Source organism: Mustela putorius, unplaced genomic scaffold (genome assembly GCF_011764305.1).
Source record: "Mustela putorius furo isolate JIRA1106 unplaced genomic scaffold, ASM1176430v1.1 tig00003875_pilon_pilon_pilon, whole genome shotgun sequence".
In the NCBI taxonomy this organism is placed as follows: domain Eukaryota; kingdom Metazoa; phylum Chordata; class Mammalia; order Carnivora; family Mustelidae; genus Mustela; species Mustela putorius.
The window spans coordinates 9,440,155-9,461,488 of NW_025422026.1; the positions used below are offsets into that span (position 1 = coordinate 9,440,155).

Genomic DNA, 21,334 nt, shown 5'->3' on the forward strand with positions numbered 1-21,334 from the left:
GGTGCCCATTATCACACAGCACGTGAGATCCCTCCCCACTCCGGGCGCTGCCTCTTCCTGCCTCACGTGACCAGAGCCAACTGCTCCCTGCTCTGTGGACACCAGTGCCAGGGGCAGGCCACGTCCAACCCTCCGCCACCGAGCTCCCCGGCAGCTCAAAGCCCCCGAGTGCCACCTGCTGCCCTCAGGGTGGCCATGAGGAAGCGGGGTGTATGAGCAGCAGGGCGGGCCCACGGGCATGCTTATGAGCAAAAACCACTTTGACAGCAACACAGAGACGCTAGAAATGCAGAGAAATGTGCATTTAACACAAGACTCCTGAAAGCATTTTGTTTTCCAAAAGCCACAGATTCCCAAGTGTGTCAGTGAAGAAGAGACTCAGTCGCTTCTGAGAAGAATGACTGGTTGCTTTGGTCTCAGGGTTGGTACCAAATGATCACAACAAACAAAAACCCCAACCAGGCCTCTCCCCACCCCAAGGAATGTCTTACCTTCATTTTGACCTTTGCACAGGAGGCCAGACTTTCTCTGCAGCCTTTGTGGACAAACGCACCGCAACCTGGAAAGCAAGCAAAGCCCAAGGTGACTTCCACCAAGTTGAGAGATCTGGGACTCTGCCTCCCCGCGGCCACAGCAGCCCGTGGATTCCCGAGTTAAGTCACTTGCATGTCAGAAGGCGGCTCTAACTGGGATTACAGACTGTGGTCTCTGCCAGAAAGCAGGCACGTGACGTCACGGGGAGGAGGAGAGAGGAGAGCAGATGTGATTTCTGAGTCACCGAAACGAGAAGTCTGGAGCCTCTCAGGCAGGAAGCTGAGAGCTTACCGAGCAAAACGGAAAGTAAAACTGTCTGCTGTCAACATGGGAGGTCGAAGTCACAAATCCACAAACAGAGCCCCTTCCCGGGACTTGGGATATCCGCATGGCTGTGTCAAAGGCAGAGTGGGAATCCGAGAGCCTGTTTAGGTTCTTCTGCTTGGGATCGTAACCACCCTGAGCTTCCTCCGGCCCAGCGGAGTCAGGAGACGCAAAAGAGAGGTGCTCAGAACCGCCCCAGGCAGGTCAGGGCATCCTGACTCGAGATCAAGTGGGATACTTCCTGAAAGATGCAGGGGAGGCCACATCTGCCTATGACACAAGCCTCACCCTTACTTCTTACTCCCTTGGCGCCCAAGCCACTGACGCAAAAGCCCACCCCTCTGGGCCTCAGAAGGGCTGCTGTCAGCTCCTGCTGCTGCTATGAAGTCATAAAACAGAACCACGCCAGGAGGCCAGAGGGGAAGCAGAAACAAACAATGGATCTGTCTGTGGGGGCACTGGGCGAAGAGAGCCTCTCCAGGAAGGCTCCCTGAGAAAATCAACCGGACACCATTCAACAGGCAGCACCCCAGGTCCTGCCCACGTCCGCTCACTCACGGTGGGTCGAGACGCCTCTTCCCACCGGCCCTTTCTCAACAGTTGCTCCCGCCATGCCTACTCGGCTCACGGAGCTCTAGTGCCACCCGTCACGCTGTACCGTCACGGTCTCCCGGTGTTCTCCAGAGTGCTGCATCTCTTGCTGAGTCTCTACATCTCTCTAGCACAGGGCCTGGCTCACGGCTCCTATTCAAGACCTACTAGGTCTCCTCTACCCAAAGGCCAGGTGCCCTGACACGATCTGATTATAAGACGTGAGATGCCAACTCATTAGCAGTGACAGGAGCCCAGGAGGAACTGCTCTGCGGGACATCTGATTTAGGTCCTGGCTCTGCTAGTTAGTGCAGCACATGCAAGTCGTTCCATAGTGCCTCAGTTTCCCCATCCAGTAAATGAGAGAAGGGTCCACATTCTCCCTTGGGATAATTTTTCAAAGTAAATTCCACCGGAGTGTCCCACAAGGTTCACGCAGCTTAAGACTTCAGCTTCTGTGTCATCTGAATTACCACTAAGGTGGCCCCAGCCACCCCCGAGGTTACGTCCGGGGAAGGGCCCTGACAGGAGAAGCCTTGACAGAGGCCACCACCACCCAGGAGGCTAGCAGGAGCATGTCTGCTTTTGTCAACAGGATGGGCCACAGTCGCAACCAGTCTGGGGTCCTGGGGGTGGGGTGAGGCTTTATTCTGGGCCTTTCTCTCCTAGGCCTGCCTCTGCCCCATCTAGCTGACCTCTTCTGGCTTCACCCCTCGTGACATTCACTCTCTAGTCATCTTTCTGTTAACAAACCTGAAGAGACACCTAAGTTCCTTTACCAATGGCAGGACGTGGAGAGGCTCTGCTGAGAAAGGCTAACGTTGGTACCAACAAGAGGAAAATCCCAGAAGCGACTCAGTCAAAACGCTGTTCCCTCCTCCAGGAGCAGATGGCAAGGGAGTGATGTGGATGCCATGGTCCCTGTCATTACTACCGCCTGCGGTCACCCCCATGTAAGCGGTGAGCTGCTCTAGAAGTCGGCGGTGCGAGAGAGGTTATGTGCCACTGACCAGAAATGTTGGGGTTTCTCAGCAATGTCCCTTTCTGGACAGAAGGAAAGAGACCCCTGGGGAGTGACTCATTCTAATTAGGAAGAGTAAACATTTGGAGGATGTTTCTCTAAAGAACCGGAAACCACTGGCTCTCATTAATTTGTCCAGTTCTCTGTGACTTGAAAATAAGGATCAATTTTGATAAAGAAGTCACTGTTTTACTACTGAGAGAAACAGCAGAACCACACGCAGAAATCCAGGTGACTCCTGAGATGCCAGTGCGGCTCTGCCCTTGTTTGCATACATGCAACGTCCTGTTCCAGGACGCAGACCCCGGGGAAGCTGGGCTGGAGGCTTCATGCCTCCCCAGCCAGCAGTCTTCCAGGGAAGTCCCAAAGAGGCAACAGGTGGGCTGGACCGTATGTCTTCACTGGTTTGTATTTAACTTTGTTTTTGGCCTCTCACCTCCCAGACACTCTCCTGCAGCTCCCATCATCTTTACGGTAAAGCTCAAATTTCCCACTTGGCTCGATACGGCCTGCCATGCATGAACTTCCAGGCGCTCACTATGTTTTTGGTCATGCTTGTGAGCCCTGAGCGAACAGTCTTTTGTGCTTGTGTCCCTTTCCCTGACTGGGTCGGCAGGACTCACCTTGATGAAGTCCTGACCCACCCGGGAAAGAAAGACTTCCCACTGCTGCTCTTCTGGAATTTCACGCCGGCCTCCATCACAGTACTGGACTGGCCGCTCTGTTCCACTGGACAGAAAACTCCTTGAGGGAGTCTCACTTTGTCTTTTACAACTTTTAGATCCCTATGCCCAGTTCCCAGCCCAGTGAGCACTAGATGTCTGAAGAGCGGGGAGAGGTGGGCAGGTGCTCCAAGCTGCTATACCCACAGCGAGAAGCCCTGCTTGGTAGTTGAGACAATTCCTACAGTCATGTTCTAGTAAGACAGACACAGTCCCCCGTCTGCATGCTATCCTTACTCCGGGGTGCCTGCCATGCAGATGCTGGGGAGCACAGAGCCCCCCGCCCCCAATTCCAAGGTCGTAGGTGGCCCATCCTCCCTCTCACGCACAGGCTCCCCTCGCCACCTTTCCTCTGTCTTTCACAAATCCCCGCTCAGCTCAAGTGTTTCAGAGACCTCTTCTTTAACCCCATTCCTCCTTGTCCCCTCTCAGGAGAACCTCTGGTTTGTCCCTTCTACTTAACAAAACACGCTTTAGGGGCACCTGGGTGGCTCAGTGGGTTAAAGCCTCTGCCTTCGGCTCAGGTCATGATCCCGGAGTTCTGGGATCGAGCCCCGCATCGGGCTCTCTGCTCAGTGGGGAGCCTGCTCAACACCCCCCTGCCCGCCTCTCCGCCTAAAACGTGGAAGATAAGCGTATGAGGAAAACTAACAAATCCATACGCCAGACAAAGAAAACCACACATTTTGAAGCGAAACTACATGTACTGCCACACATAATCACGGTCCTGACAGTGTTAAAGACTCGTCATAAACCAGTAAGAAAAAGACAAAGATCGCAACAGAAAAGTCGTGCAGACTGTGTACAGGCCGTTCACAACACAAAACGGTGCCTGATCTCTCTAGAAATCAGAAATGCAAACTAAAACAACAGAGAAATACCACTTCGTGTCCAACCAGGTTGGATAAAATAAAAGCCTGCCCAGTCCAGGAACTGGTGAGGAAGCGGTGTTGCGGGAACTCCCGGCATCTGCCGAGGGATGGAGAAGCTGGTTCCTCTGTTTCCAACAGCATCTTGGCAACATGCAGTTAAGCTGACAAGGTGCCCGTCTGACGACTTAGCGATTCCCTTGGTGCACAGAGAGGATCCTTGCAGCTCTGCTTGTGACAGAGAAAACTGGAAACGGCCCAAGTGACTTAGCAGTGGGACAGATCGGATATATTCATAAAATGGAGTACCATTTAAGAGAAGTCAATGGTCCAGAGATTGATCAGTTTCAATACTCCGGATCTGCTGGATTTAATGTTGAGAATAAAGCAAATTACAGAATGAGATATGGTACCATTTATGTCAACTAAAAACAAAAAAAATTAGACATTTATGTAGGAGACAAAATTACAAAATACAGACTACATATACACTGAATTTATGACAGTGCTTGTCCTTGAGGAGTGAGGAAGAGGATTAGGCAGGGAAATACGGGGGGATTCAACTGTAATGTTTATTTCTTCAAAAGTAATCTGAGTTAATAAATAAGTATATAATAAATATAATAAAATGTTACTACCTTCTCATGTTGAGGGTAGCATACATAGGTCTGTCACATTATCAATGTACTACTTTGTACTAGTATTTAAAAACCCAAACCAAACCCCAGTGCATCACATTCTAATATCCTCCAAAGTTCCTTGGATTTCCTTTTAAATATTTCCTTAACTTTTTTTTTTAAGGTTTTATTTATTTATTTGACAGAGAACACAAGTAGGCAGAGAGGCAGGCAGAGAGAGAGAGAGAGAAGCAGGCTCTGCACTGAGCAGAGAGCACGATGCAGGGCTCGATCCCAGGACCCGGGGATCACGACCTGGGCCGAAGGCAGAGGCTTTAACCCGCTGAGCCACCCAGGCGCCCCATAAATATTTCCTTAACTTCTAAAGTCAATCATAGTTGCCATGGATTAAAAACAATTTTTCAATCAGCCTCTCTTGTCTTCTAGTCCAATTACAGAAGTGCATTCTCTTCTCTGCTTTAATGAAAATCAATAATGTTTTTGACCTCTATGGGCAACACAGGGGGTGGGATTTGCCTGAGAACCTGCCACTAATTTCGATCTACAAGCGACCCCTTAGTACACTGGGACACAACCTGTCTCCCCAGTCAGCTCTAACACCAAAGAACTAAGCAAAGGTGATTTCTGAAGAGGTGGTGCCTTCACTTTTAAACAGACTTCTGTAGTAGTCAAGTTCTCAGGCCAGTGTTTGGGATGTGAAAGACAACTCCCAACTGATGAATCACGCATGCAGATGTAATAATAAAATGTACTTCTAAAAAACTTTTCATACAAATTCACTTTCTTAGTCAGCTGAGACAGGTCCCCAAACTTCTCATGAGCTGAAATCATAATGTGGTCTGTAATAGGGCTTGTGTCTCAGTGAGAAGTCATTCTTGTGGATGTCTGCCTGACATACTCAAGTACCTACTTGAAAAACACTCAGCTTGTTACTGAGATGTCCCCGGACTCTGCTTGCAGCCACAGTTTTAGTGGTGTGTGGGGTGGTTTAGAGACTCCGGCCCCACTGACATCAGCCAGAGTCACGAGGTTAGAACCTTCTTCTTCTCGGTTCTGGAACACAGACAATGACCAAGAGCAGGAGACGCGAAGACACTGTCAAGCTCTCTGCCACAAACCATACCATGTTGTCAGGGAGCTCCAAAAATTATTTGGTCTTTTATTTATTTAGAAGAAAAAGATTTCCTAATAGCAGTAAGCAACATGCTTTCATTTTTCAAGGCTATTCAGAAAGGTCTCAGCATAGTGGTTTACAAGAACAGAGTTGGCTCCTAATTAGATTCCTCTGAATTTAAACACACAGCTCAGCCTTCAACTTCTTTTTTCACTACCAGGAGGCATCAGACAGAAGAACATGAAGGAAAACCCACATAACTGGGAAATATCATCTATCTGTTTTTTTTTTAAAACCTCTGCCACCAACCGCCACAGAGCTGTGGTGAGCTGTTTATATGACACGCTGTCTCTCTCTCAGCAGAAAAACAAAAAACAACTGGTAAGAAACTCTGAAACGATGCTTTGAAGGAGGGAAGAGGAACGGCCCTACCGAACGGTACTGAAATCACAGGACAGCACAGGTCCTGGACAGGTCAGGACGGCTATGAAAGGGAGGAGTCACCTTCTTGAGTTCCGAAGTGAGGAGACTTCCCACCCTGAGTCACTGATCATCCTCAGGGAACATGCTAGGAGTCCTGCCTAGTGGAGGCACATCTGAGCAGCAAAACGGATCTGGAGAAAATCCTCTGATCTTTCTCAAGGAACAGGATGAAGGCTTACAGTTAAGGACAGAAAAGTGCAACTGCTTCCTATCATTTCAACCAGAAACTAAAACTAAAACTAAAACAAGCGATAATGGAAACAGCAACAAGCCAGTTTGTATGAGCAACTTGGAAATACATTCTCCCAAATTTTTTCTGCAACTTATTTTGTTTCAAATCTCTGGGAAGTGTGAAACATGGTAGTTTGGACTGACAACGTATTAGCTACAGGCTAAGCTATAAGGCACAGAAAATGTTCTTTGTAGCTGGTGTAATAACCACAAAGATGATGTACAGAACAAGAGGAAAGCCACAGAAGAGAGCCCCACCACCTTTGCCGAAGGGTTCATGTAACTAGCGCTGGTAAGTGCGCCTAAGAACGCCGGTAAACACGAGAGCCCTGCCTGAGTGGGAACTGATAGGCTCCTCTTTTGCCTCCCTTTCCCCTAAGCGACAAATGTCTTTTCTTTAATCGATTATGTGTATTATACTATCCCACGTAAGCAATGAAGTCTACACATCAGAAAACAGCATACAGAGAGCTGCCTTCCCAGATGAAATCCAAAGCAAAATCCGACCAGCACACACGTTCTGAACACTCTCCTGTTTCCTATTTAGAGTGTAGCTGATCTGCTTGTTTATTTTTTTAATCAAGAGAAACAACCTACCACAAAAGTACTCAGAAGCTGCTAACACAACAGAAAGTAAATCAGCAATCATCTCAAGATCATCTTACATCTGTTTAAAGCAAATAAAACAGAACCACTGACAAGATCTGAAACCCAAACATAATGAATTCCTTACTCTGAAGGACTCCACCACGCATTCCAAAGACCAGATTATTTGTGGCAGCTGGAAAGAACAGCTGATTTTTCAAGGAAAGCTTTATGTAGCTGAAGAACTGAAGACACTCTTTCCTTTCCCCATTAAGAGACCTAACCCTAAAACAAGAATCGAATTATGGCTGAGAAAAAAAGACCTGCTGGATTTCTCCTAAATTAAAATACATGAAAGTGGTCCTGGCAGGGGGCTTTAGTCTTGGCTTTTGTGGTTTTCGCCAAACCCCCACACCCCACCCCACAGCAGGCTGCAAAGAAACTATATGGAAGCTTCACTCTTGCCATTTCCAGTGTCTGTGATCAAGACCATTTCCACGCAAGTCCATGTAAAGGAATTCAAGCTTTCATCCAGGATTATGACTTAATTCAGACTGGTCCAGGTGTATACCAGTGGAGTTGAGAGATGTTGATGGGTTTTAAAATGCTCTTATCCTGTTGAATGGCTTAGTATATGCATGCAGAATATGTTAAAGGGACTAATGACATTTGGAAGACTGGTGCCCCGTCAATTATCAGCCACCATCATCTATCAGTACGATGGGCTATGTGGCTGATCTTCCCAGACCATGACTCACACCTGACCGAGCAGGGGCTTGGGTGGGAGGCTCCAGGAGCTGGCCACAGACGGTTATGTTTAACTGAAAAGGAAAGCTCCCAGGAGGGTAGGGGACTAACTGGAGGGATGCTACATTTCCTGAGACTCCTGGGAAGATCCTGAACATGGGAGGGGATGGAGAAAAGGGAAAAAAAGGTTCTGAATCTCCAAATTACTCATATTTTCCACTTCCTGCTAAGATAACAGATGGTGCTTCACACACACAAACATTCATCGCAGGCTCTGTTCTTCAGGAAGCTGAGAGAATCAGCCGATTGCTTTTGCTCTGTTGGGAAAATGACTACACATTGTTCCCTTGCTTTCAAGCCTTGATTTTTTTCTTGTGGCAGGCTGCACACTGTCATACACACATCTTAATGCCACCACCAAATGCTGAGCCTATTTCAACACTCCCCCAGGGCTGAGTGCAAAGCTGCAGGGGGGACAGGGAACAAGCTCTGAGGTGGGGTGGTACGCGAATGAAACTCGGATTTCTGAACCTTAGGTGCAGAAGAAGGTAACAGGCCCTATCAAAGTGTTCCTTTTTGCTGATTCTTTCAGTTTAAACTTCAAAAATATTACTCTTTTCCCTTGTTTTTGCAGAGCAGGGAGAACTAACATAACTTGTGATTTTTGCTAGATCACAAGCTATTGCCATAAATCAAAGAACCACTGGCTGAGAATGTTGATACTCCCTTCCCCTGACAGACCTCCAATCAGAAAGTCTCCAGTGACCCCAGGCTGGACTCCATGGAATACTCTGCTTCCAGAAGAAACAGTTAAGCCAAACAGACCAATCCATAAAAGTTCCACCCCATTATAAGTTTATAAATGCTGTTAGCATAAATCGAGTAGCCAATCTGGTATTTGATTGGTTTCCACCTTTAAAAAGTCTTGAGTGAGAAATACAGTGAAATGCCATCAAATGTGTAAAATATTCAGGGTGGCTTTTCGAGTCACAATTTTAACATTTACTTTTGAAGTCAGCAAATGAAAACAATGAAGTTGCTTTAATGGATCTAAAAATCAGAAATTAGAGCTGCCTAGGACAGCTGCAATTCATGGAACTACCTCAGCATCTAATTTACACTCCTGTATTTCGTTTTGCGTACACAATATGGGGACATCTTCATTCACACAGATGAGTAGGTTCCAAATATTAGCAGTTTAAAAAATGGCTTTCTTTGCAATCACATTATATTCTTCAATTAATTGGAACTAGGAAAAATGCAAACAGTAGGTAGGCTGATAGCTGAAGTTAATATGTTAATGTTGGGCACCTTGGTGGCTCAGTGGGTTGAGCCTCTGCCTTCAGCTCAGCTCATGATCTCATGGTCCTAGGATCAAGCCCTACATCGGGCTCTCTGCTCGGCAGGTAGCCTTGCTTCCTCCTCTCTCCCTCTGCCTGCCACCCTGCCTACCTGTCATCTCTCGCTGGCAAATAAATAAATAAATAAACAAATAAATAAAATCCTTAAAAAATACTAATGTGCTGATGTTAATATCTGGTTATATTTTCAGCATGTGGATTTTTAATGCAGGTTTAAAATTAGTTTTTTATATATACATATATTTATTTATTAAAAAATCCATAGAACTAACAAAACATTTCCACTGGGGGAAAAAAAAAATCGAAAACCACTACTCTATCAAACTATTTAATTACTGGGGCGCCTGGGTGGCTCAGTGGGTTAAAGCCTCTGCCTTCGGCTCAGGTCATGATCCCAGGGTCCTGGGATGGAGCCCCGCATCGGGCTCTCTGCTCTACGGAGAGCCTGCTTCCTCCTCTCTCTCTGCCTGTCTCCCTGCCTACTTGTGATCTCTGTCTGTCAAATAAATAAATAAAATCTTAAAAAAAAAAAAAACTATTTAATTACTACACAGTCTTGTGGCTGATATGACTTAAGTCTCCGAGTCTCAAACCTCCCACATTTAGTTTTGTTCAGTACAAGAACCCACACAAGTGATTCTTCACGGATCCCTCTGGTATCCTAGAGCCACATAAGTTTCCAAGAGGTATCCCAGATCCCACTCTCCAGGGGAAATCCTAGTGCACACTATTCCAACACCGTGAGTGGTTTCACAGTCTAGGAAGACTGGCTATGCTGCCTCATGGAGCAAGCCCGGCAAAAGAGAAACTCCACGTACATTTCACAGGAAGAGGTTTCGAGAAAACAAAATAAAGGGCTCAAGATACCTGTGGTTAGCAGTAGTGCATTGTCCTACATCACAGCAGATATTGTTGCTATCTGACAATCAGTGCCATGCCAGCTGCAGGTTTAATTCTGAGCCACTATAGTCTAATGTAGGCAAAGAATTAATATAGCCAAGGAGGGTCTATATCTATATATATCAATGGCGGGGTGCCTGGGTGGCTCAGTGGGTTAAGCTTCTGCCTTTGGCTCAGGTCATGATCTCGGGGTCCTGGGATCAAGCCCCACATCCGGCTCTCTGCTCAGCAGGGAGCCTGCTTCCTCTTCTCTCTCTGCCTGCCTCTCTGCCTGCTTGTGATCTCTGTCAAATAAATAAATAAAATCTTAAAAAAAAATTAATAGCACTGTAAGAGAAAACATCTACTGAACATAAACTAGAAAACCTTTCCAACCTGAATTTAAATTGAAAAGCTGTCTGGAGACAGTCACGGCAGGAGTCATCTATCTACTATAACCAGAAACCAATGCTTTCCACTGTTCCCTACAGCACAAAGGAAAAGATTCTTTGGGTCTTCAAAGAACATTTTCCATCTCTTCCATCCCTTACTCTTCTGATACTACTTCACATCTGTTTTAGGACCGTGAGTCTGTGGAATCGACTACATTGCTTCTTACTCCTGCTGGTGCCGTCAGTAACAGTGGTAGAGCAGCTCTCGAGTCTCCTGCCAAGCTGTTTTCTGGTATCGTTTTGCTCTTTGTCCATTAAGTTCTTGAATCAAATACTGACATATTTTGCTCTTTCATCAGAGACCAGCTGACAACCAGGAAAATCTTTAAGTTATCACAGATCCAAGGTTTACACTTCATTTTTGCTCGAACCAATTATATACAAGCACAGTCTTAAAAGGCTCAAGCAAGACAGGAAAATAAACTAAAAAGTATCCCTGATCTCTCCTCGTCTCTTCCCTTAAATTGATACTAGTTTGGGGTATGCCCTTCTAAATATTCTTGCTTATTTATAGAAACAATGACCGTTCACTTGTTTTCTACAAATTCAGATCATACGTACAGTTCTACCTGCTGCCTTTTCAACTTATCAGAGTGTCCTGGAGATTTGTTTGTGTCGGCAGAGTTATCCCAGGGGCTGGCAGACTATGGTCTGTGGGCTGAATTCAGCCCACACCCATTGTATGAATAGAGTTTCACAGAACACAGCCACGTTCACTTTCCAGGCCTCATCTTGGGCTGCCTCTACGTGTGGCTCCAGGAGCAGAGTCAAGCTGCCTCAACAAAGACCTGCAAAAAGCCTAGGACCCCTTCTGCCAGCTCCTCTACAGAAAGAGCTCGCTGACCCTCAGTCTGGTCTTTGTGATATCAGCTCCAAATTCCATCTAGCCAATATACAATATTTTATTGATGGTTATTTATTTAGTTCCTTTAAGTTTCTCTGTATTACAAATAATGCTGCAATGAGCAGTTACCAAGGTTTTTGAAGAGTTTTGAGAACTCTTCTCAAATGCCGCGGTGTAAGCAGCTTGAGAAACGCGCCTCTCATCTCATTGGTCCTGCCTCTGAAAAGAAAGGACAACCATGACATGTAGCCGAGGGGCTAAATATGGCTATGGTGGCAAATATATTACAATATATAAGCACATCAAATTAGTGTGTTGCACACCTCACATTTACACAATGTTATGTATCAGATATATTCGACTGGGAAGAAAAAAAGGTCCCTGACACACACTGCTGCTCAATAAATATTTCTCCACCAAGGGCTTCGGAATGGATCACAATACCAAACGCAGTGCTTGGCAGAGACAACTGGTCTTTGTGGAAGAATTTCAGTTAAGAGGAAAGCAAGCGCATAATTATTGACAGTAAATGTCAAAAATAAAGCCAGTCTGCAGTCCTAAGAGTTCCCAGAACATTCACCCAGCTCTCCCTTTCCTAAACTGGGGGACAGAGTGGAAGTCGTTTTCTTCCTTTGTAAACAGAAATCACAACTGTCCAGCAATGGTGCGGAAGAGTGACATGTCTGAAAAATCTCTACGAAGATTGGTCCGGGGCTCTTTTTATTCCTGAAATGTTATTGTTATTTTTCAGGTCGACCCATTAGCTGTTCTGTTCTTTCATTAGAAATTCTATTTATTTCGACCTCTTAATAAGCCTCAACAACTTGCCCTGTTTGTGCCTTTGCTAACTTCCTCATGGCGGCTGACTTCCTTATGTGGGGTCTGTGTATTTTCTTTCTCTCTCTTTTCTTAAAATTTATTAGAGAGAGAGAGAGAGAGGTGTGGGTGCGAGTACAGGGAGGGTTAGAGGGGGAGGGAGAGAGACAATCCCAAGCAGGCCCAGCGCAGAGCCTGACATGGGGCTCAATCCCATGACCCCAAGATCATGACCTGAGCTGAAACCAAGAGTCAGATGCTCAGATGACTGAGTCACCCAGGCGCCCATGCAGTTTAACCGAAAGCTCAGTTTCAGCTTTAGAGGACCTCTTTCCTCCCGTGGGAACCTCCAGCCAGCCTGTCTTGTCAGTGTGACCCTGCAGGGCTGGTCTGCATTTGTGTCAGTGGAGGTTCCTTAGTGTTTACCGTTCTCAGATTGGGATTTCATACGACCGCTTGTGAAAACTTTAGTTTGGAGTATGGGTGGTGTGAATTTGGACCCCAGGTTCACAGATAGTGCGGAATTCTCACTCAGAGTCCTGGGAGAAGGCAGGCACGTTTCCTTGCTGCTTCAGAAGGGCCGGGCAGCGGAGTTTTTCCAAGTCATTCAGCACGGATGTTACAGTCTCTAAAGCTCTCAGTTTTATCTGGGGTCTGAGCTCCAGCTTCCACTATGTGCCTTGGGGCCAGATATCCTGCTCCCTACTAGGAAGGCTCTTTAGTGCTCTGATTCTGAGTTTCTTCAGGGGTTTTCCTTGCTGCAGGCTTGGCTATGTATTTTTTTTTTTTTTTTTAATATATTGCACTGGATATTTCTACTTTATAGCAGAACATAAACTATGTTCAGTCTGCTTCACTGAAGTTCTCAGAGTATCAGTTTCATACTGTCCAATCAAGAGACAGGAGGTCTTTCTGTTTTTCTCTGAGACCAGTGCTCCTCAAATGGAGAAAAGGTACTTTGCAGGAGGGATACACAGAAGGATTCTTCGGGATACGGGAGGAAGCTTTTACAGCTTTCATTTATATTGACTTTAAAGAGAGATAGAGCTGATGCAGACACTATACTGGTGCCTCACTCAGCCCCTATGTTGGGAAGCTTCACTTTACCCGTGCTAGAGGTTTCTAGAGGTGAGAGCCCTCGAAAGGGCTAGGGCAGCGGCACCGGTCCTCATTCTCATCCCTCCAGCATGCTGTGATGAATGGAAGTGTGCAGGGGCTCAATGAAGTGAGCTTTAGATTATACTAGTTCCAACTAGAATAAAATGAGGATGTAGCTTACAAATTCCTGCAAAGAAACCACTGACCTAAGACATTATTATTAATAAGACTAATAACCAGCAAACAAAAAGAATTCTCCTATTCCTACAATAGTTTTCTTTTCTTTCTTTTCTTCCACTCTTCTCCTTCCTTCCTTTCTTTCCTGCCCCCCTTTTCTGTATTGGGCTGGGGTGGGGGGAGGGAATCTTAAGCGGGTTCCACACCCAGCACAGAGCCCAATGCAGAGCTCCATCTCACAATCCTGAGATCGTAACCTGAGCTGAAATCAAGAGTCAGATGCTTAACCAAATGAGCCACCCTGGAGCCCCTAGAATGAGCTCTGGGTAAGGACAGGACAGGACAGGACAAGCGTGTAGTTCTTGCATCAAATATACACACCCTGTGCAAGTAGTCTAACAACATTTTAATGATACATGAACATACTAAAAAGTGCTTGGTGACGACTGTCCTAGGCAGCCAAGTTATTCTGGTACCAAGGAGCTGTGTCAAGTGGCAAGAAACTAACCAGAGGACATTTGTGGGGTGTCCCAGGGAAGAGCCTCATAGAATCTGGGCCCCAAAATAAATATGCAGGAGGTCTCAGACAGTGGTGGCCTCTGGTTTTCTAGAGGGCTCATAAAACTTAGCACTATGCTACAACGCTCCATTTCTTAGTGAGTCGTACAGGAAGGACATAAATGTGTGTGAAATACACAAAGATCTCAATGAGAGCTCCTCCCACGAGGTGGTGGGTTTTTTAATAGGACAGTACAACAAACAGTGCTACAGACAACATTTGGGATATAATAAATCCACAAAAGTCATCTTGAAAGAATGTGATCATAAAGCCAGTCATTCAGAAAGTCACGACAGCTGTGGCAGCGACAAGTTGGACTGCGGACTAGCATAACTGGGTGGAAACCATTTTTTGCAGTAGCTTTGAGTCTGCTCAAACAAGCCTTTAAAAACTTCAACTTCCAGTAAGTTAATTACTTTTGGTAACAAGTCACTTGGGATACTATGCACAAATGACTGAGAATACGACAAGGTCATGATGTCCTGATCGTCTGAATCTGTCACTATTTTGTCTGATGTGGGTATAGGGAGAACACGGTGCTAATCACCTTGGCCTCCGGGGTGACCGGGCTGGGCCTAGAGTGGGGCTGGATCTCCAGACTGTCCCTTCTGGCCATGGCAGCCTCACTGACTTACTGTGGTGTGCACTGCCAATATTACTTTCTCTCTATCCGATGACAGTGTTGTTGAGACACAGTGCCTTCGAGCAGGGTCTGTGGGCCAGATCCATCTCATAGCCTATTCTTCTATGGCCCATACGCTACTAATGGTTTTTACATCTTTAAATGGCTGGGGGGGGGGGGATAAATAAAGATGAGTACTTTATGACACGAAAATCACATGATTCCAGGTTCACCACTGGTGAAGTCTTACCAGAACACAGCTGTGGCTCACTGGTCTATGTGCTGCCCAGGCCGCTTCTGCACAACAGCAGAGGCCAGCAGTGGTGCAGGGACCGTCCAGTTCATGGAGTCTAAAATATGTGTTCATGGCCCTTGACCAAAAAAAAGCTATCCATCCCCTGCCCAGTATCTTATCCAACCCAGGACCTGGGCTCAGTTCATAGACTTGGCTTTAAAGGTGGCTTGAAGGAGGTCAGCCACTGGTCAGCATGGGACATTTTGGTACGTGCGCAAATGTCTTCTCTTGGCAGTCATCATGACCTGACGCTGGTAAAGGGCTGAAGCATCCGCCAAAGTACCAGAATAAGAACTGAGCGCGTAGAACCTGATGGGGGACTGCTGTGTCACTTTAGAGTTTGAGGCTGGGGGCTGTTTCGACACAAGACACAGACTTCTGGGACAGGCAGTGGCTTGGGGGCAACAGAACACAATGTAAGAAACTGGGGCTCTCTGTAAAAATGCACCGGCTGCATGTTCTACATTTGGAACTGATGACACATGGGATGTTTTAGACAGACCTAACAGGCCGACTTCCCCACACACACCAGGAAGGGACACAGCTAGATGGACGGGAAACCCGGAATGAGCTTTCCCGAGCCCGGAGCGCCGCACCTTGCAGGAAGACGGGTGCTGCTTACCTGCACACGTGTAGGCATCCTTGCTGGTGAAAGGCTTCACGCACTGGCTACAGCTGATGGGACCCACGACAGGGATGGAACTGAAGGTGTGCCCGTTGACCGTCTTCTTATCCTTCTCTTTCTCCTTCAAATCTTTCTCCTTCTCCTTGATCTTCTCTTTCTCTTTCTCCTTTTCCTGCCAAAGGAAAGAACCAACAGTTAACGGAACCCCAGAGGCCCTCCTCTCACCTGGGCAGCCAGGTGGCATGGGGTCACAGGTGTGTGATGGAGAATGCTTTGCACGGAAGTTAAGAGCACTGTCCCGGACAATGGTTTTTCTAGGTCGCGAGCGTTCCGGCTACACTGGAAACGCTATGGGAAGACATGTTCACACGATGGACACAACGTCCCAGGACCAGCTCTGGGAAGAGGCTTCTGGATCAGGAGGAGGGGACTCTGCGGTGGCCTATGAGCCCTCCTCAGCAAGCCCAAGCGCAGCCCACGGAGGAAGCCAGCAACGAGCAGAGGGCCAGCTGCAGGAAGGGGGCCGAAGGGACTGCAGCCACTCTCGGAGCAGCCTCGGGGAAGGAAGACGATGGGATGGCAGGAAGCCCTCCTCGGGGATTCCTCTCGGACTTCCTCTAGCCGGAAGCATTAACTGTCCCCGACACACACACATACCGCTGTCGTCACCTAAAACAATTCCTGCAACACGGGCGCCACGAAGTTCATGATCATGACAACTAACTCAACACCTTACACTTTGAGTCAATGCCTTCTAAGTACAAGACTAGCCTCAGTCTCCGTAACTCTGAAGTGCGCAGGGAGGGCATCACGCTTGTGCAATTGAGAAGATAAAGATGATAAATATCAACTACAATTCTGAACAGCTACTATGTGCCAAGAACGACAGCAGGCGGCTTACACATATTTTCTCCTAACCACCCAGTGAACTACTGGTTATTATCTCCATGGCACATCTGAGGAGACCGAGGCTCTGAGATGTTTAATACGGTCTCTGAGGCGACATGTCAGTAACGGCCCGTGCTGGAAAGAAGATCCAGATCTGGCTGACTCCACAGCTCTCTTATTCACGACACTCTACTGCCAGGGGCTGGCGAGGTGTGTTGACTCACAACGGGTCACACGGCAAGTGATTGGTAGTCAACATCAGGACCCAGGCCTCCCGACATCCCAATTCAGAGCCCATCCACTGTACCGAACTGGCAAGTGCTGGTGAAGTCTGATTCATGCATGGTCCTTGGTTAACAGAACACGTATAATAAAAATTTAAGAACCAAACTGCTACACTTTAGAACTGTAAAAATTAAGGAGAGAGGGAGAAAAAGTATTTCACTTTACATAACAGGAAACTGTTCTAAGTGACAATCAGTAACCACTAAAGTATGTAATAGTCTAATAACAATCAATTACGAGTGGACTTTTTTCCAAGTAATTTCTCTCCCCTAACTAAATTTTGCCGCAGGCTTCTCTGCGCATAAACATTAAACCGAAAAGCATCTGCCTCTTTTGCTTCAGAAAGCTATAATATAAAGCGTGTTCCAAGAAAACCTTCTATGGCAACTGACATTCTCTCAAGCCTTCCAATACTCATCAAATCCAAATAAATAACAAATAATACTCTTGTCCTTTGCAACTAGCCCAACTAGTTCTTCCAAGAATAAAAACAAAACAATAAACTCCCATCGTCTCTTTCTCTGCTTATGAGAATTTAGTGCTGTAAAGAAGGCAGGCTCTTACCTCTCCATGTCCTATGAATTTCACGGTTATGAGGGGTACTTCGGGAACCCGACCCCATTTTATCGACATGACTCGACCCCCATGCCAGGAAATGTGCTCTCACAGAAGGAGCGGCTCATGCCGGCGGGGCAGAGCTCAGCAGCTTTGAGCTGCCATCAGAGGAACCGTAAGAGGAAGCCAGGGACTGGTTGAGAAAGGGAAGGAGGGAGGGCTGAGGCTGCTGGTTTCCTTAAGACAGGCTTAACTATTTGCATGCTGCCAGCAAAGCCAACTACCCTAGTTACCCAGGACACGGGAAATGGAAATGAAACAAAGCGAATTCCCAAAACACAGTGTGTGTCCAGACGGGGCTCCGCTGCAAGATGGGACACTCTGGGAGGACCGAGGCCAATTTTTGACACTTGGAAGTTAAGGAACACATCTACTTCGGAAGGCTTCTCATTACGTCGAATCCTAATGTGTGCTTCCCAAGAACAGTGTGTGGTGAAGCTGGTGGTAGACTTCGCCTGTGGTCAAGTGATGACCAGCTTGTTTTCTCAAGTGTGACGTTTCCATGTTGAACAACATGGGGAAGTAGGGGCTGCTGGTATCTCAGGGACGGCTGCAGGAAATAACTATACCAGGTACTAAGAAGGAAAATGAGTTCTCGCTTTCCCCCACCTACCATTTTTGACAAATGGTTACAATGAGAAGCACGGAGAGCGCTCCTGACAACCGAAAAACAAGCTGTCGTGAAGTCACCCTCATACTGCAGATCTCTGATCGGAGAAGGAACCAGAGAACCGGATTTCACACAGACTTCAGCCTTTGCAAACACTCTCTAGCGGGCACCTCTGTAAGGCTCATGGGTTTACTTCTCCCCTAGGGAGCAGAGGCCCAAGAAAGCAGAGCCGGACTGCAGCAGCTCTGCAGGAATGCAGCCTGTGCCCCCAAAACGCCCACTTCAAGTTAGAGTAAGAATTTCCACAGAACTTCTCTGCCCATGTCCTAGTTGTCTGTGAGGAGGAAAGCTCAAAGAACATCGGTGTAACACGGTGGTCTGAAGGGGCTCACTCCATTCCCTTTGTGAACGGGATCACCGTGCACATCAGCGTTTCAGTACTCTGTAGCAAGCAAACGTACTGAACAGGAAACGGTACTATCAGAAGACACTAACTAAAAGACAAAAGCAGAACCTGCCAGTCTTCCTGTTAGACTTCCTGTTCGGGCTTTACCCCTTTGGAAAAAAACACCGAATACATTTAATTACTCATGCCAGATACTGCTAATTTTTAAAAGCACATAGGAAGGATCAGTACTCAGTTTCTCCAATCCTACATCCCTCTATCTATCTACTTATCTACATAGACATACGTGTCTTCTCAGTACTGAAGGCAAAATATGAATAATTTTTTTGGCTCCTTTTGGCTCCTTACCATCTTACTTAAGAATTGTGACACACAGACTTTTAATTTTAAGCACATATAATAGATTAACATAATAATTAAGAGACTCTAAAGGCAACAAGTATAAACTATTTTTACATGAATGCATACATCATGCTTAATTATAAGGAAAGCAAAATTTTCCAAACCGTTCGTAGAAACTTTACTAAGAATTTATAGGTGGCAATTTATTATATCTTCAGTAAATGCTTATATTTTTCCTTTAAAAGAAGTAGGAACGATTATATTATACAAATAGATTAATAAAAGTAGATAAGATGATCTCTAATAGCAGGTCTTTTAAAAATAATAAAAGATGGGGCGCCTGGGTGGCTCAGTGGGTTAAGCCGCTGCCTTCGGCTCAGGTCATGATCTCGGGGTCCTGGGATCGAGTCCCGCATCGGGCTCTCTGCTCAGCAGGGAGCCTGCTTCCTTCTCTCTCTCTCTGCCTGCCTCTCAGTGTACTTGTAATTTCTCTCTGTCAAATAAATAAATGAAATCTTTAAAAAAAAATAATTTAAAAGAAGTAGAATTCTATCATTTTTATTAAAAAAACTAGTGTTAATGTCTACAGTAGCACTTTCAGTTAACATATGGAGAAAGAACAGTCTACAGGAAAAACTGAGTCAGCATCCTCACACTAAGTAACTCATTTGTTTTTGTCATCATTTAGAGAATAAAACAGTTCTGTGCGGTAAAGCTCTACCACAGGCACTATGGCATATTAAGTCGGAGTATTTAATGTAACTTGACACTACTATTTCCCCTATTTCTTACTATCTTTTGGTACATTCACAAAAGCAAGCTCTTCTACATGAAAGGCAAGTCTCAACCTTCTTGATGTGTTTGGCCAGTGGTGCATTTTCCTAAACACCTGATAATGTGAAGTAAGGATTGCCATCCAGGTTACAGATTTCTAATTTTTTTTTTTAAGTTTATTTATTTGAAAGAGAGAGAGAGAGAGTGCACAAGCAGGGAGTATTGGGGGACAGAGGAGAGGGAGAAGCAGAACCCCCTGAGCCAGGAGCCCAACACAGGGCTCCATCCCAGGACCCTGAGGTCATGACTTGAGCCGAAGGCAGCTGTTTAATACCGAGCCAACCAGGTTTGTAATTTTTTAAATAAATATTTTGGGTTTTTTTTTTCCAAGATTTTATTTATTTATTTGACAGACAGAGATCACAAGTAGGCAGAGAGGCAGGCAGAGAGAGAGGAGGAAGCAGGTGAGCCCGATGCAGGGCTCGATCCTAGAACCCTGAGATCATGACCTGAGCCAAAGATAGAGGCTTTTACCCACTGAGCCACCCAGGCGCCCCCAGATTTGTAATTTTTTGAGAGTTTCCACTGCCAGAGATAGCACGAGCCCCCAAAGACCAAATGTTGAAGCCACATGTGAAAGAGGAACCAGTTTCGTTGCAAAACAGTGCTGTCATTTTGACAAAGGAGATGCTCGGACACAAAGGTCAACTGATATAGACGGACGGGGCTGACGGACTCTGCTGTAACAATTTCCTTCTTTCCTCCTGCCTTTTTCTCACTCCCTACTAGCAAGCTCCAGTCCTTTGAGTTATTGAAAAAGTTATAAAGACACTGTTCAGTAACGGTTAGATTTTGTTTGAGTGAACATGAAATGAAGTGTGCTAACTGCTAGAAGTCAGCCCATAAAGAGGTTATTTAGTTACTATTACCTAGTTCTGTGGCCTAACGCTAGTTCTCTGGGCTTCAGTTTGTAAATAAGGAGGATGAAACTTTTTGAAAGGTCAGGTTCCAGTTTCTAAATTTGATCTTACATGGTTTTGTTTATGCCTGTCTGTATTCCCTTATTAACGTGACCTGTGGTGGAGTCATTGCCCTGCCCTGGAAATTAACATCACTGGGGAGATGCACAGAAAGGGAACTCTCCACTTATTTATTTACTGGTCTTCCAATTGAAGATCCCACATTTTAAAAACAGAACAACAAAAACACCAGACATATGTGAAAATGTCCAAATAGATCATAAAACTTCTCAATAGTAAAGATGAAGGGGCGCCTGGGTGGCTCAGTGGGCTGAGGCCTCTGCCTTCCGCTCGGGTCATGGTCTCAGGGTCCTGGGATCGGGCCCCGCGTTGGGCTCTCCGCTCAGGGGGGAGCCTGCTTCCCTTCCTCTTTCTCTGCCTGCTTTCCTGCTTGCTTGTGATCTCTGTCTGTCAAATAAATAAAAATCTTAAAAAAAAAAAAAAAGTAAAGATGAAGATCTTTAGTTCTTTAGGAGCACCTGGCAGAATGCTAAGACCATCTACAGAAGTCCTGTGATAACAGCTGGCTAATTTATACTGGTCTTCACAAGGAGGTTTTCTTTTGTGGACACCAACCAGTGTCCAAGCCAGCAGTGGTAAGTCAAACACATATGGCTCTTATTTTAAGCCTTGCTGCCAGTCTGTGGAACACTGATGAACATTCTGCCCCCTTTAACCTGGATTTTTTAAATGATAAAACAAGGGTATGTCTGAAGTTAATACTTGTATATATGATTCTTCTAGAAACAATCTGCTAGAGTCCTTGCATTTTTTCCTGTTTCCCTCCTGATCGGCTCACCTTCTTCTC

The 21,334-nt window shown here is 46.0% G+C and overlaps 1 protein-coding gene across 17 annotated transcripts in view; it reads right to left on the reverse strand.

Annotated features, from left to right (window-relative positions):
- Positions 1-21,334, reverse strand: part of AKAP13 (A-kinase anchoring protein 13) — a 322,839-nt gene that overhangs the window by 34,483 nt on the left and 267,022 nt on the right. For all 17 annotated transcript variants that reach the window (XM_045067346.1, XM_045067354.1, XM_045067353.1 and 14 more), the window contains 2 exons: positions 15,585-15,759; positions 492-559 (listed from right to left, as the gene is read on the reverse strand). In XM_045067346.1, coding sequence (XP_044923281.1) covers positions 492-559; positions 15,585-15,759 — 243 coding nt within the window. The remainder of the gene's footprint in view (positions 1-491; positions 560-15,584; positions 15,760-21,334) is intronic.